The following is a 17,581-nucleotide window of genomic DNA, read 5'->3' on the forward strand; positions in this document are numbered from 1 at the left end:
AGTGCTCAGAGCCATTTGAACCATTTTTTTGGGTAGCAATCCTCCTTTTCGAAGTACTCCGACGTTCGCGTACGAAACTCCCCGTTTCTCTAAGGCGCTGATGTAAATGGCTAAATGTACGCCCGTCGGGATGCGTGTGGAGAGGAAAAAGCTTTTTCATACAGTATTGTAGCCTCAAGGGCACTGCCATACGCTTTGCCACACATGATGTGCATGGCAGCTTACTCTTCATTGGTGTAACCTCTGTCCATGGTGCCTTCACGCTCGTTACTGACTGTGAGGCCGTTACGGCACAGTGCACGGAGCGGAAAGGGAAGTAGGTGTGAGAGGTGGCCATTGTCTTTGGCAATTGCAACTGTCATATATATTTCTAATAATGTAACAATACTTAATGCAACATATAGTCGGGTTCTTCTGAGAACACGAGTTTGATCCAAATAACATCATTTTTTGATCGTAATAATATCGTTTAATTTACTAAGCACAGACTTACTGTCGGTCTCTGCAAACCAACACCAAGTTATAAAAGAATGACCAGAGGAATCGAACTGTTTTTATTGATTGAATGTATCAGATAGATTATATAATGGTAAGACAGAGATTTAGGAAAAAGGTCTTAAATTGTAAGACATTTCCAGGGGCAAATGTGGACTCTGACCACAATCTATTGGTTATGAACTGTAGTTTAAAACTGAAGAAACTGCAAAAAGGTGGGAATTTAAGGAGATGGGACCTGGATAAACTGACTAAACCAGAGGTTGTTCAGAGTTTCATGGAGAGCATAAGGGAAAAATTGATAGCAATGGGGGAAAGAAATACAGTAGAAGAAGAACGGGTAGCTTTGAGGGATGAAGTAGTGAAGGCAGCAGACGATCAAGTAGGCAAAAAGACGAGGACTGGTAGAAATCCTTGGGTAACAGAAGAAATATTGAATTTAATTTATGAAAGGAGAAAATATAAAAATGCAGTAAATGAAGCAGGCAAAAAGGAATACAAACGTCTCAAAAATGAGATCGACAGGAACTGCAAAACTGCTAAGCAGGGATGGCTAGAAGACAAATGTAAGGATGTAGAGGCTTATCTCACTAGGGGTAAGATAGATACTGTCTACAGGAACATTAAAGAGACCTTCGGAGAAAAGAGAACCACTTGTATGAATATCAAGAGCTCAGATGGAAACCCAGTTCTAAGCAAAGAAGGGAAAGCAGAAAGGTGGAAGGAGTATATAGAGGGTCTATACAAGGGCGATGTACTTGAGGACAATATTATGGAAATGGAAGAGGATGTAGATGAAGATGAAATGGGAGATACGATACTGCGTGAAGAGTTTGACAGAGCACTGAAAGACCTGAGTCGAAACAAGGCCCCGGGAGTAGACAACATTCCATTAGAACTACTGACGGCCTTATGTTAGAAGAAAGATTAAGGAAAGGCAAACCTACGTTTCTGGCATTTGTAAGCTTTTGACAATGTTGACTGGAAAACTCTCATTCAAATTATAAGTTGGCAGGGGTAAAATACAGGGAGCGAAAGGCTATTTACAATCTGTACAGAAACCAGATGGCAGTTATAAGAGCCGGCCGCGATGGTCTAGCGGTTCTAGGCGCTCAGTTCGGAACCGCGCGACTACTACGGTCGCAGGTTCGAATCCTGCCTCGGACATGGATGTGTGTGATGTCCTTAGGTTAGTTAGGCTTAAGTCGTTCTAAGGGACTGATGACCACAGATGTTAAGTCCCATAGTGCTCAGAGCCATTTGAACCATTTGAGCAGTTATAAGAGTCGAGGGGCATGAAAGGGAAGCAGTGGTTGGGAACGGAGTGAGACAGGGTTGTAGCCTCTCCCTGATGTTATTCAATCTGTATATTGAGCAAGCAGTAAAGGAAACGAAAGAAAAATTCGGAGTAGGTATTAAAATCCATGGCGAAGAAATAAAAACTTTGAGGTTCGCTGATGACATTGTAATTCTGTCAGAGACAGCAAAGGACTTGGAAGAGCAATTGAACAGAATGAATAGTGTCTTGAAAGGAGGGTATAAGACGAAAATCAACAAAAGCAAAACGAGGGTAGTGGAACGTAGTCGAATTAAGTCGGGTGATGCTGAGGGAATTAGATTAGGAAATGAGACACTTAAAGTAGTAAAGGAGTTTTGCTATTTGGGGAGCAAAATAACTGATGATGGTCGAAGTAGAGAGGTTATAAAATGTAGCCTGGCAATGACAAGGAAAGAGTCTCTGAAGAAGAGAAATTTGTTAACATCGAGTATAGATTTAAGCGTCAGGAAGTCGTTTCTGAAAGTATTTGTATGGAGTGTAGCCAGGTATTGAAGTGAAACATTCACGATAAATAGTTTGGACAAGAAGAGAATAGAAGCTTTCGAAATGTAGTGCTACAGAAGAATGCTGAAGATTAGATGGGTAGATCACGTAACTAGTGAGGAGGTATTGAATAGAATAGGGGGGAAGAGGACTTTGTGGCACAACTTGACAAGAAGAAGGGACCGGTTGGTAGGGCATGTTCTGAGGCATCAAGAGATCACAAATATAGCATTGGAGGGCAGCGTGGAGGGTAAAAATCGTAGAGGGAGACCAAGAGATGAATACACTAAGCAGATTCAGAAGGATGTAGGTTGCAGTAAGTACTGGGAGATGAAGAAGCTTGCACAGGATAGAGTAGCATGGAGAGCTGCATCAAACCAGTCTCAGGACTGAAGACCACAACAACAACAACAACAAGTTAAGAATGCCCACTGTTTCCTATATTTCCTTATCCTATTGAGTCCACAGCAGGAGAGAGAAAAATAATGGCACTGAGCACCATGGGACTTAACTTCTGAGGTCATCAGTCCCCCTAGAACTTAGAACTACTGAAACCTAACTAACCTAAGGACAGCACAGACATCCATGCCCGAGCCAGGATTCGAACCTGCGACCGTAGCGGTCGCGCGGCTCCAGATTGTAGCGCCTAGAACTGCTAGGACACCCTGGCCGGCAGAGAGAGAAAGAATGTACGAAAATAACTGCAGGAAGAGAGTTTTGGGATAGAATAAGGATCGAACGATATTTTGCGATTGTGGGTGTACGATAGGGAACAACTAGTCGATAGGCAGCGATTATGGAAGTTCTGAAACTTCAGCCTTTGGCTGTAGCGAGGTGTAGGAAGGCTGGATAGTCTGCAAAACTCAAGTTTCCGTCTTTGGGAAGCAAAGTGCGGGATCTTTACCATTATGTAGAAGGGATGTTTGACTGGAAACTTTAAACCGGGGAATTTCTCAGCTGATGATTGGTTAGGAGCCGCCCCCACGATGAGCGGTGAGGCGGGCAGGACTGTAGCGTGGGTGCGAATCGGGACTGCTGCTGAAGACTTGGACGAGAGAGGACGCTTTGCTAAGATGGGTCGAGCCACGCTCGATTTAAGTGTGAGAAATGTGCTATATTTATGATTAATGGTTTCACATTAGGTGAACAACCCTTTTTTGCAGCTAGACGTAAAGTAATATTAATATTTTGGGGGAACGAAATTTACTTAGGTAGGTAATGTGCAGTAGTAGGTGAAGTAAAATTGTTGCTTTCCTTTGTGATAGTAATTTGCAACTTTGGGGTTTTATAACAATTTCGCGGTGAATAATTTAATCTAATTTGTTTGAGCAAGCAAGTTTATTATGAAAAATGAAATATTTAAGTGCGTGTGGCAATTTATTTAGTTTTACACCTGGCACATACCATGTGGGGCTGATCAAGAATTTTATGAACCAGTGCTAGGGACCTAAAGCATGTATGTAGGAAGTGTGCTATTACATGAAATATGCGTGTGAAATTAAGTACTGTTATAAATTTTCAATTTTCTTAAATATCTGCAATCTTGAAAGATTTAGTAACGAGGATGCTTTGTTAAGGACACGTGGTATCTCGTGTGAAAGCGTGTGTCAAATTTTAGCAAACCAAGTGAAGATAATGCTTGCTTATTCATGTTTATTGGAATGTAGAGTCACGTGGGGAGATTTTCTGAATAATTAAAATTGCAAAGCGGGGAAAGAGATTAGTAAACTGATAACGTAACCATGAATTTTGGTTGCAACAAAGTAAGTAGTTCATCTTGAGTGTGTGTATTTTGTATATGTAATTTTGGAACGGTTTTCATATTTCAGTGGGTGAATTTGTGTCGGGAGTAGGCAGCAGTACAATAGTGGCTATTACAGTGAATGATCAAATAGGCGCGGAGGTTATATGTAATAATTTTGGTTTTCGGTGGAATAATTTTGAGTAGAGATAGTTACTGTACGGTGAATATCGGAACCGGTAACAGCTCGATCCTTACGTTTCTCCCTTGCATATGTTGGTGCAGTAATTGTGTGTGCACGTTGATTAATGGATACAGTTATGGAATATCCTTTTCTTCCGATCCAAAAGTGGGGACTTGTGGTAATAAGAGATACCATTCTGTAGGAGACCATAGTTTTAGTAAAAAGTCAGATGCGTTAAATTTTGCATTGCTAATGAGAAAGTCAGATGCGTTTAAATTAATTGTGGAATCTGATGCAATTTCATGCTGTGCGTTAATATTTGTTTAAAGAAGTGAATTTTTTGTTCTTATAATTATCTGAAGTGCTTAATGAATAAACCAATTTGTTCTATAAAAATTCAAGTTTTAGTCGGAACATTCTTTCTATAAGAATAGACAAACCTTTCATTACTTTGTTTTATTATCAGTTGAAAAAGAAATTTTATTTAATAATTTTACTAAATGTTTGAAAGCCATTCATTGGGCCAAGCAGAATTGACATAGCTTTCAAATTAGGGCATTTATGCAAAGGTCCCGCAAATAAATCCGTTGCGCATAGTGTTAAACTGAAGTAATGGGTACTTTGCAGGTGCACAAGCGTAAATAGACAGACAGTCGATTCCAAACCTTGAGATACCAACGCAAATACCGCAGTATCCAGCGGCGTTTACAGTTGGTTCCCAATTCCAATTAATGCGATACCTCGGCAACTGTTTGATTTGTGGACCCATGTTTATTGGACAGTTTTAGCTCCTGTACTTTCCACGTGTGAATTAATGACCACCACTTCTGAAGCACCCTGTATAGTGATAGACAACAAATAACAGAGACATCATACCCACCAATATCTAGCTCTCTATTGTTTTGCAGAATTGCAACACTGAGTCTTCATGACAAAAACCTCTTTTAAGTATACTGATCATCAAGCTTGATCAGCAACTGCAAGACTACAGAGGTATCGCAACACCCATCCTGACATTATCGTAGGTGCCCTCGGCCAGAGCAAGTTCAGCTGATGCAGGAGAGAAGCAAAAGCTCTAGGCTCGCATCAAGCCTTTCTGAAATAATTTGTATTTGACGGAGTATTCCATTAGTTGTTCACTGTGTCACCTGTGATGTGCAAACGTTCACTATATAAAATTAAGCCCGCTGCCATATGGCCGGCAGCTGTGAGTCCAGGAACTGGAGACGTCAACCGAAGGCATAGGTAAAGACCGAACTATTAGCCGAGCGGGGTAGCCTCGCGGCCTACGGAGTCTTGTCACGGTCCGCGCGGCTAACCCCGTTTGAGGCCACCCTCGGGCATGTGTGTGTATATGCGTGTGTGTGTGTGTGTGTGTGTGTGTGTGTGTGTGTGTGTGTGTGTGTGTGTGTGTCGTCCTTATCGTAAGTTAGTTTAACTTAGATTAAGTAGTGTGTAAGCTTAGGGACCGATGACCTCTGCAGTTTGGGCCCATATGACCTAACCACGAATTTCCAAATTTACGGAACTGTTAAACGGAGAGCATGCTGATGCACCAGACTGACGGGAATGTCTGCAAGTAAGGGAAGAAACGACGTCCAGATATTCTCCATAGTGGAACGTCGACTGCCTTTCTAAGAGGAGCATTGCGGAAGGATAGTTGTGCCAAACAACAGTCCCTTATATGGATCTGAACTCAGTGGTCAAGAAAGCTGGTTATCACGATTGGAACTGTGAATGGCATGCATCCCAGAACAATAAGGGCGACAACCTGGCGGCCATATAACGGAAGGTCTCTCCTCGGATATGGTTCACCTGGGTGAAGCTTAGTAGACTTCATCTGACTTCTCTCATCTGCATGGCACTTGGACATAGGTGTTAATCCACCCAACTGCACCAGATGAAAATCATCGCTTCTGGACGTTGTGGTCAGGACACAATGGTGGTGGCTGGTGTGAATCACGTCATACTTGCGAGAGTAGGGGAACAAGGTGGTGTCACCCCAAGTACCGTTATTTAAGATGGCCTACTTCGATTCTGGTAAATAATTAATAGGTTTCTGGAACCTATCTCCTGGTTGAAAATGGAATTCTGTAGCCATTACTAGTAACTGATAGTTTAGCTCACCCCTAGTTGTAGGCCAGACAAGGCTATTTGAATAAATAAATAAATAAACGCAACAGCTGCCGGGACTACATTTATTGATCTCCTGTTGGTTCCCAATTAGTTTCCTGACAATAAAGTCACATCCTTAGGTGCCAAACGACTGACCAAAGCCGGCCGAAGTGGCCGTGCGGTTAAAGGCGCTGCAGTCTGGAACCGCAAGACCGCTACGGTCGCAGGTTCGAATCCTGCCTCGGGCATGGATGTTTGTGATGTCCTTAGGTTAGTTAGGTTTAACTAGTTCTACGTTCTAGGGGACTAATGACCTCAGCAGTTGAATCCCATAGTGCTCAGAGCCATTTGAACCATTTTGACTGACAAAAATAAGATGTTCAAAATGGTTCAAATCGCTCTAAACACTAGGGGACTGAACATCTGAGGTGATCAGTCACCTAGACTTAGAACTACTTAAACCTAACTAACCTAAGGACATCACACACATCCATGCCCGAGGCAGGATTCGAACCTGCGACCGCAGCAGCAGCGCGGTTCAGGACTGAAGCGCCTAGAACCGTTCGGCTACAGCGGCCGGCTAAATAAGATGTAAAAAAACCTTTTGTTAACCTATGCCGGCTAAACTATATGACAAAATTTTAATTGCATTATAAATAACAAAAGAAAGGTACCGGACCTTTTCAGACGTGGAAGCCGTCTCTCAACAAAACATGGATGTCTCCTACATTCATGATGATCGTAGCGTAAAACAATGGATTACATGCGAGATGAATCTTAGAAGAAACTGGAATGCTCAGAAATCAATCCATTTATAAAACAATCCGGATAATGCATAATGATACACAAGGGAAACTGAGAGCCGATTCTAAGAACCCCCAGAAATAAATCGTGCTTACATAAAGTGAACTGCGTGTGTCCTCACAGCTGATAGTGTAAGCAGTATTTATTGCTGGAGGTTCTTATAATGGATTCTCAGTTTCCCTTCGGTATCATTATGTATCAGTGGGATTCTTTTACAACTTGACTGGATTCTGAACATTGCTGTTTCCTCTAGATTACATCTTGCACTTTCAAGTTTTCTTGACGGTTTCATTTTTACGCTATGATCAGCCTGATCATAGGGGACATCTGTGTTTTCTTGAGGAACGGCTTCCATGTCTTAAAAGTTCCATGCTCTTTCTTTTGTTATTTATAATGTACTTAAAATTTTATCATATAGTTTAGCCAAAGTAAGTTAAATGGTTCAAATGGCTCTGACCACTATGGGACTTAACATCTGAGGTCATCAGTCCCCTGGAACTTAGAACTACTTAAACCTAACTAACCTAAGGATATCACACACATCCATGCCCTAGGTAGGATTCGAACCTGCGACCGTAGCGGTCGCACGGTTCCAGACTGTAGCGCCTAGAACCGCTCGGCCACTCCGGCCGGCTAAAGTAAGTTAACAAAAGGTTTTTTGCCTTCTTTAGGTCACTTATTTGGCACCTGAGGATGTGACTTCACAGTCATAAACTGATTGCCAACCAATAGATCAATAAATCTTCTCAAGGCAGCTGTCGCAGTTATGTATTTATTCAAATGGATTTCTGCAGCTATGGCTGCCACACTCACCAAGTAGTATGTGATTGTAAAAACTACCAAAAGCTACAGCAGAATAGGTCTGGACAGTGGATCCATCTGAACAACCATCTTGTGTCCTAGTGTGGAATCACCTTGCCTATTAGCATTCGGGGAAAGGACTAATCTATCGCGTTTGCACTGAAGTTACTTATCTTCGAACAGTTCTGTTTTGCTTTTGTATTGCGTCACATTGCCGTTACTCACTGTAGCACGTCAGCAGGCCGCGACATGCGGACCCCCACGTAGAGAGCGGCGATGGGCAGCGGCAGTCCCCAGCCCACGAGCAGGAACCAGCGCATCGCCGACTCGTCCTTGACAAAGACGACGACCAGCGCCAGGTGCAGGTGGAGGCCCTCGCAGAACATCCACAGGTAGTTGGCCAGCATCAGGTACTGCAGCGCCACGTGCAGCGCCTGGCACGCCACCTGTGAACCGCGTAACCAGGTTCTCAACAGCCAGTTCGTGGTGACAGTGACGCCCAGCGCCAGGTACAGAGGAGGGACCTGTCAGGGGTAGCTGAGCAGGGCCAGGCAGGCCACTTCTTTGACTCCGTACCACATTGTCGATGCCTAACGGAGATTAGGCTATAGCCCGCAGCTCGTGGTCGTGCGGTAGCGTTCTCGCTTCCCACGCCCGGGTTCCCGGGTTCGATTCCCGGCCGAGTCAGGGATTTTCTCTGCCTCGTGATGGCTGGGTGTTGTGTGATGTCCTTAGGTTAGTTAGGTTTCAGTAGTTCTAAGTTCTAGGGGACTGATGACCATAGCTGTTAAGTCCCATAGTGCTCAGAGCCATTAGACTATACAGGGTGGTCCACTGACCATGACTGGGCCAAATATCTCACGAAATAACCGCCAAACGAAAAAACTACAAAGAACGAAACTTGTCTAGCTTGAAGGGGGAAACCAGATGGCACTATGGTTGGCCCGCTAGATGGCGCTGCTATAGGTCAAACGGATATCAACTGCGTTTTTAAAAAATAGGAAACCCATTTTTTATTACATATTCGTCTAGTACGTAAAGAAATATGAATGTTTTAGTTGGACCACTTTTTTCCCTTTGTGATAGATGGCGCTGTAATAGTCACAAACATATGGCTCACAATTTTAGACGAACAGTTGCTAACAGGTAGGTTTATTAAATTAAAATACAGAACGTAGATACGTTTGAACATTTTATTTCGGTTGTTGCAATGTGATACATGTACCTTTGTGAACTTATCATTTCTGAGAACGCATGCTGTTACAGCGTGATTACGTGTAAATACCACATTAATGCAATAAATGCTCAAAATGATGTCCGTCAACCTCAATGCATTTGGCAGTACGTGTAACGACATTCCTCTCAACAGTGAGTAGTTCGCCTTCCGTAATGGCTCTGAGCACTATGGGACTTAACATCTATGGTCATCAGTCCCCTAGTACTTAGAACTACTTAAACCTAACTAACCGAAGGACAGCACACAACACTCAGTCATCACGAGGCCCTTCCGTAATGTTCGCACATGCATTGACAATGCGCTGACACATGTTGTCAGGCGTTGTCGGTAGATCACGATAGCAAATATCCTTCAACTTTCCCCACAGAAAGAAATCCGCGGACGTCAGATCCGGTGAACGTGCGGGCCATGGTATGGTGTTTCGACAACCAATCCTGAAATATGCTATTCAATACCGCTTCAACCGCACGCGAGCTATGTGCCGGACGTCCATCATGTTGGAAGTACATCGCCATTTTGTCATGCAGTGAAACATCTTGTAGTAATATCGGTAGAACATTGCGAAGGAAATCAGCATACATTGCATAATTTAGATTGCCATCGATAAAATGGGGGCCAATTATCCTTCCTCCCATAATGCCGCACCATACATTAACGCACCAATGTCGCTGAGGTTCCACTTGTCGCAGCCGTCGTGGATTTTCCGTTGCCCAATAGTGCATATTATGCCGGTTTACGTCACCGCTGTTGCTGAATGACGCTTCGTCGCTAAATAGAAGGTGTGCAAAAAATCTGTCATCGTCCCGTAATTTCTTTTGTGTCCAGTGGCAGAACTGCACACGACGTTCAAAGTCGTCGCCATGCAATTCCTGGTGCATAGAAATATGGTACGGGTGCAATCGATGTTGACGTAGCGTTCTCAACACAGACGTTTTCGAGATTCTCGATTCTCGCGCAATTTGTCTGCTACTGATGTGCGGATTAGCCGCGACAGCAGCTAAAACACCTACTTGAGTATCATCATTTGTTGCAGGTCGTGGTTGACGTTTCACATGTGGCTGAACACTTCCTATTCCCTTATATAACGTATCCATCCGGTGAACGGTCCGGACACTTGGATGATGTCGTCCAGGATACCGAGCAGCATTCATAGCACACGCCCGTTGGGGATTTTGATCACAATAGCCATACATCAACACGATATCGACCTTTTCCGCAATTGGTAAACGGTCCATTTTAACACGGGCAATGTAACACGAAACAAATACCGTCCGCACTGGCGTAATGTTGCGTGATACCACGTACTTATACGTTTGCGTCTATTACAGCGCCATCTACCATAAAGCGAAAAAGTGGTCCAACTAAAACATTCGTATTTCTTTACGTACTGCACGAATATGTAGCAAAAATTGGGGTTCCTATTTAAAAAACGCAGTTGATATCCGTTTGACATATGGCAGCGTCATCTAGCGGGCCAACCATAGCGCCATCTGGTTTCCCCCTTCAAGCTAGACAAGTTTCGTTCTTTGTAGTCTTTTCGTTTGACGCTTATTTCGTGAGATATTTGGCACGGTCACTATCAATGGACCACCCTGTATAAAGTGTCTCCGCTAATATATGATTGAGTAATAATTTTTTGAGTAATATAAGAAGCAATTAAAAAGTTTCTGTTTGAAGGCCGTACAGCCCAGAATAGGTACATCAATTAGGCAAAATCGCCATGAGCATTGAGACAATCATGCCACTGTCTCACCAAGTTGAAGATACCCATGTGGTAAAACACTGTGTCCTGCTGAGTGCAGAAGTCTGTAACTGCCTGCTGAATGTCCTCGACTGACAGGAATAGTCGACCCTTGAAGGCCTGTTTTAAGAGACCAAAGACGTCAAAATTGCTTAAGGAGAGACCACAGATCAAAGATCGCGATCCACGACTCTGTATATTTCGAGCCCGCAATAGGGAATTACAGGTACCGCACATCGCTGCTCTATAGACACTCGGACCATGACTGTCACCTGAGACAGCGCGACACACTGAGAATAGGGGAATTGTATTGCTATTCTGGCTTGTTAGGGCAACCAGGATCACAATCTCACCACTTATTCTCAGTTGAACCAGCGTAGTATAGCTTCTGTGTAGAATAAATCTATCAAATTCTATTGAGGGTTAGATAAGATCAGATGATACTATCGATATTTTGAGTCAGAGTAAATAATTCAGTCAGCCGCCATTCAGAGAGTGTTAACTGCATGTTGCGTATTTCAGCTGCCATCAGTTCATGTTTTGTTTTGTCATCAAACTTAACATACACTCCTGGAAATGGAAAAAAGAACACATTGACACCGGTGTGTCAGACCCACCATACTTGCTCCGGACACTGCGAGAGGGCTGTACAAGCAATGATCACACGCACGGCACAGCGGACACACCAGGAACCGCGGTGTTGGCCGTCGAATGGCGCTAGCTGCGCAGCATTTGTGCACCGCCGCCGTCAGTGTCAGCTAGTTTGCCGTGGCATACGGATGTCCATCGCAGTCTTTAACACTGGTAGCATTCCGCGACAGCGTGGACGTGAACCGTATGTGCAGTTGACGGACTTTGAGCGAGGGCGTATAGTGGGCATGCGGGAGGCCGGGTGGACGTACCGCCGAATTGCTCAACACGTGGGGCGTGAGGTCTCCACAGTACGTCGATGTTGTCGCCAGTGGTCGGCGGAAGGTGCACGTGCCCGTCGACCTGGGACCGGACCGCAGCGACGCACGGATGCACGCCAAGACCGTAGGATCCTACGCAATGCCGTAGGGGACCGCACCGCCACTTCCCAGCAAATTAGGGGCACTGTTGCTCCTGGGGTATCGGCGAGGACCATTCGCAACCGTCTCCATGAAGCTGGGCTACGGTCCCGCACACCGTTAGGCCGTCTTCCGCTCACGCCCCAACATCGTGCAGCCCGCCTCCAGTGGTGTCGCGACAGGCGTGAATGGAGGGACGAATGGAGACGTGTCGTCTTCAGCGATGAGAGTCGCTTCTGCCTTGGTGCCAATGATGGTCGTATGCGTGTTTGGCGCCGTGCAGGTGAGCGCCACAATCAGGACTGCATACGACCGAGGCACACAGGGCCAACACCCGGCATCATGGTGTGGGGAGCGATCTCCTACACTGGCCGTACACCACTGGTGATCGTCGAGGGGACACTGAATAGTGCACGGTACATCCAAACCGTCATCGAACCCATCGTTCTACCATTACTAGACAGGCAAGGGAACTTGCTGTTCCAACAGGACAATGCACGTCCGCATGTATCCCGTGCCACCCAACGTGCTCTGGAAGGTGTAAGTCAACTACCCTGGCCAGCAAGATCTCCGGATCTGTCCCCCATTGAGCATGTTTGGGACTGGATGAAGCGTCGTCTCACGCGGTCTGCACGTCCAGCACGAACGCTGGTCCAACTGAGGCGCCAGGTGGAAATGGCATGGCAAGCCGTTCCACAGGACTACATCCAGCATCTCTACGATCGTCTCCATGGGAGAATAGCAGCCTGCATTGCTGCGAAAGGTGGATATACACTGTACTAGTGCCGACATTGTGCATGCTCTGTTGCCTGTGTCTATGTGCCTGTGGATCTGTCAGTGTGATCATGTGATGTATCTGACCCCAGGAATGTGTCAATAAAGTTTCCCCTTCCTGGGACAATGAATTCATGGTGTTCTTATTTCAATTTCCAGGTGTGTATATTTTTCGCTCCTATTTTATAATCAATAAACTTGTGCCACAACTTGTATAAAAGATCAATTCAATGTTGCTATATTAGTCACCCATCAACAATTGACTGAAATAATGACAGGTATGCCATTTCATTAATATTATTTCAGCATTCAAGTTCTTTTAGATTCTGATAAATGTGATAACCACAGCCGCTAATGCAGGCTATCAACAGTAACACAGTCAAAGGACAATATAAATTTAGCAGACGCATGGGGTAGATAGACAAGTGGAAGTTTTACTAGTTAAAGTGATTGGTGTCAGGGCGGTAACTCATAGTCGTCTGTCGCCCTCGAAAACATACCGCAAGTCCAGTGTAGTCTTGGAATTTGGTGACCGCTGCTAGGAGTTGAATTTATGGCACCATATGTGACCGTCTTATGCAATTTTACTACATCTATATCTACATTTATACTCCGCAATCCACCCAACGGTGTGTGGCGGAGGGCACTTTACGTGCCACTATCACTACCTCCTTTTCCTGTTCCAGTCGTGTATGGTTCGCTGGAAGAAAGACTGCCGGAAAGCCTCCGTGATCTCCTCGGGAAGTATAGGTAGGTGGAAGCAATATATTCGATACCTCATCCAGAAACGTACCCTCTCGAAACCTGGACAGTAAGCTACACCGCGATGCAGAGCGCCTCTCTTGCAGAGTCTGCCACTTGAGTTTGCTAAACATCTCCGTAACACTATCACGCTTACCAACTAACACTGTGACGAAACGTGCCGCTCTCTTTTGGATCTTCTCTGTCAACCCGACCTGGTACGGATCCCACACTGATGAGCAATACTCAAGTATAGATCGAACAAGTGTTTTGTAAGCCACCTCCTTTGTTGATGGACTAAATTTTCTAAGGACTCTCCCAATGAATCTCAACCTGGCACCCGCCTTACCGACAATTAATTTTATATGATCATTCAACTTCAAATCGTTCCGTACACATACTCCCAGATATTTTACAGAAGTAACTGCTACCAGTGTTTGTTCCGCTATCATATAATAAAGGATCCTTCTTTCTATGTATTCACAATACATTACGTTTGTCTATGTTAAGGGTCAGTTGCCACTCCCTGCACCAAGTGCCTATCCACTGCAGATCTTCCTGCATTTCGCTGCAATTTTCTAATGCTGCATCTTCTCTGTATACTACAGCATCATCCGCGAAAAGCCGCATGGAACTTCCGACAAGCCGCATGGAACTTCCGACACTATCTACCAGGTCATTTATATATATTGTGAAAAGCAATGGTCCCATAACACTCCCTGTGGCATCACAGAGGTTACTTTAACGTCTGTAGACGTCTCTCCATTGAGAACAACATGCTGTGTTCTGTTCGCTAAAAACTCTTCAATCCAGCCACACAGCTGGTCAGATATTCCGTAGGCTCTTACTTTGTTTATCAGGCTACAGTGCGGAACTGTATCGAACGCCTTACGGTAGTCAAGGAAAATGGCATCTACCTGGGAGCCTGTTTCGTTACAAGGTTTCTGCATTCCCATGTTGAAATACAACTGGTGCAGTGAGGTAAATCAATTTCGTGTAACCGTAAGAATTGCTGGCTCTAAGTGCATTGGTGATTTGTAAATTCTATGTGCGTTGTTTGTTTGTATTAATATTCATTTCTAGTTGTGATTTCTGTGCCACTTGTTAATTGTTCCTGTCGGAGAAGGCGTTGTGTTAACGTGTGGAATGTTTGATCATTGTATTTTATCTTAGACTAGGGTTGATACGCGTTTCCATGGATTTAGAATTAGCGGCTCGCCGGAGCAAATTTCAGGGTAGAATTGTACTACATTACGACGAGAACCAACAGAAATCCCTGGGGAGCAGAAACCAGAATGCATGCTCATTAGAAGCAAAGCACGTTTGCTCCAAAGTAGTGGGAATATTCGGATCTAATAGCATATTGATTAATGTCAGACTGGTAGCACTGATCAAGAGGAAGCTGTGGGGAACCCTCAGTCGAATGTAGTTGCTGACCTTTCGGATATATCAAACACGGAATTTTCTGATTATGAGGACGAAATTCAGTCAGACAACGAGCGCGAAGATGAAACGGCTGCAGAGAGCCATGTAGAATCTGCTGGCATGGCAAGACGTACAGTTAGTGAGAGTAGCGGAGCAAACTCACGAACAAAAAGTCATAGAACTATGGAATCGCATTCCTTTAGACCTGGAGGTGTCAGCGGATGATCTCAATTTGAGGCCTCATGCTACCCATGCGGGAAGCGGAGCGAAAGAGACAAGAGAGGCAGGAGAACGAGGAGATAACCTCAAAGGAGATGAAGAAGATGAAGAAATTAATCACTAAGGAGACGAAGGAGATATGGATGGTAGCTGAACAGCTTGCTGAAAGTATAGACCAAGTTAAGAAGTAAGTAGCGAGTGTTATAGAACGGTTAGAATGCGTCAAGGAAACATCGACAGAGACACAAGAGGTCGCGAAAGAGGCAAAACGCAATGCGAGGGCGGCAAGATTAGCAGCCGAGGATGCACCCAAGGACCCTGTTTTAGCTAAAGGACAAGTAAAACAGGCTCAACCGAAATGTGCAAAATCGGAAAGGTTCTTGCCACGCTCCAAAACCGCGGAAGAAGGATCGTCCAGGAAAAGCAAGAAAAAAATTAGCTACAACGTGAAGAGCATCGAACAGATCTAGAACAAACAGGCAGAAATGTCAGAGATTAAAGAAGAGCAGACTCTGATCGTCTCAGAGCAAAACGATCTGGCAAAAGACGTCCAGCAAGATCATCAGCGGGTTGCACAATTATAATCACAATCTGGTACGGCAACACTCCCGCATAATCAGGGAAGGAGTGAAGAGCATGGATTACGACATTTCGGTGTGCATCACCAGCACAAAGGCGAATGATGCAGGAGAACACACCAGACGCTATAGGGCGCACGATACAACACGCGCCGCTGGAGCCGCAGAGTATGACAGAAACCCAATCAGAACACAATTGTGTACGTCTTCGGCGGACGGAACAATTACTTCGTGAATCTGACGACACAAGAGGAGGTCTTAACAGTGCACAAGATCGTCTGGACACCGATTTATGGACATGCATGCTACAGAAACGAGGGAAATTTCGTTAGCGGGAAATGTCGAACCATTCGACCAAAAATATTTCTTATCCATTCAAAATTTCCAAGTGTATAAAAAGAATAACAATACGTTTCATTCAAAACGTTGGATAACCAAGCGCACTAAAATGCTACCAGAACAGTCACCACCGAAATAAAAGCTGGAATTTATCTGTGGATTTTTAGAGGGATCGATTGTGGAGCATAGGCGCAGAGTTGCTGAGAGTTGTCGCTCGTATAAACTAGTTCAGGAAGGCATTCCTTAACACGTATTGGTCGCAACACACGCAGGAAAGAATCAAGCAGGAGATTATGTTGGCCAAAGGTTTAGAAGCGTTAGGATTCCGTAATCCGGTGAAGTTTTCTTAGAAGAATCGGTTTTTGGACCAGCCGTACAGCCTCAAGGAAATTATGAAGCCCTGTTACGTCAAATCACCTCTGCACCACCAACAACTCCTCATCAGACGGTGCAACGAGTCCACTGAATCCTTCAAGAGCGCGCTACGCGAATCTGACTATGTCAACGAGGAATAAAACACAAGAGATAGTAACAACGACCGCAGCTGACAAGGATCGTCAGTAAGGAACGACAACAGACGAAATGAGGGAAATTATCCATCACAGGGAACAACAAAACTCGAACTATAGAGTGAAAGGTCTCTGTTGGATTCCTTTCATGTTTGATTTCTTAAATCTGTTGTCATTTATGGAATAAATTCCTCTTCTAAATTTACTGTGGCGTTTCTGACTGTCTGGGAGGAGACTGAGTAGTGGAACGTGTTACTTTTACACGTAAACAAGAACGATCTGTCACACTACTAAACTTTAAAACACAGTTTATATGTAATTCATGTCACACAGTCTCATACGGAACCTACATCCGCTTTCTGTTATATACTGTATATGATAAGATACTGTCATTCCCCTTCCCTTCTGTGTGAGAGGATCAATGATCAAATGTGTTTGTAGTTGCATGCTTGAGGGTAGCAGACAAGCTTGTCTGCTAGAGAACAGTAGGACCAACGTCGGAACAGGTAGCTACGCTTCCTAAAAGCAAAGAGGTTTCTATCCTTAGTATGGTTCTGTCCATCCGTTGTCATGTTGGTATAGGAAGCTGCCCCTCTGGCCACTTCCGTTTGTCTTTGTGAGCCACCCTCAGGAAGCACGCTCGGCAGTAGGCAGTTGCAGTCTGGCGGTGGCGAGCGTCTGAAGTGGTAAGATCTCCGGCTAAGCGCGTGTCTGCTAAGTCCATAGGACAATGGATTTGTTAAGTTCAGCCTAACTGAAAATTTAATCATCTTTATTTCGGGTTTAACTCTAAAATACTAAGGTTATCTTAAATTGCAGCGTAGTGTAATTCTCGTGTGAAGTTCATAGTATTTTCCGGTTGTTGCTTTGTTACTACTTTGTGAGTAAAGTGGAACCACGTGTTGATCAGTAACTCTAACTAAGATCAATCTTAAATGCGAATGCTTGTGTGATTATAACGTCTCGTCTTGACAATATTTTCAATATAGCAACTTTTCTTTATGTTC

The 17,581-nt window shown here is 44.4% G+C and overlaps 1 protein-coding gene across 1 annotated transcript in view; it reads right to left on the reverse strand.

Annotated features, from left to right (window-relative positions):
* LOC126456437 (calcitonin gene-related peptide type 1 receptor-like) overlaps window positions 1–17,581 on the reverse strand; it is a 63,876-nt gene that overhangs the window by 26,551 nt on the left and 19,744 nt on the right. The window contains exon 2 of the mRNA XM_050092187.1: window positions 8,188–8,486. Coding sequence (XP_049948144.1) covers window positions 8,188–8,486 — 299 coding nt within the window. The remainder of the gene's footprint in view (window positions 1–8,187; window positions 8,487–17,581) is intronic.

This window comes from Schistocerca serialis, chromosome 2 (assembly GCF_023864345.2).
Source record: "Schistocerca serialis cubense isolate TAMUIC-IGC-003099 chromosome 2, iqSchSeri2.2, whole genome shotgun sequence".
Classification (NCBI taxonomy): Eukaryota; Metazoa; Arthropoda; class Insecta; order Orthoptera; family Acrididae; genus Schistocerca; species Schistocerca serialis.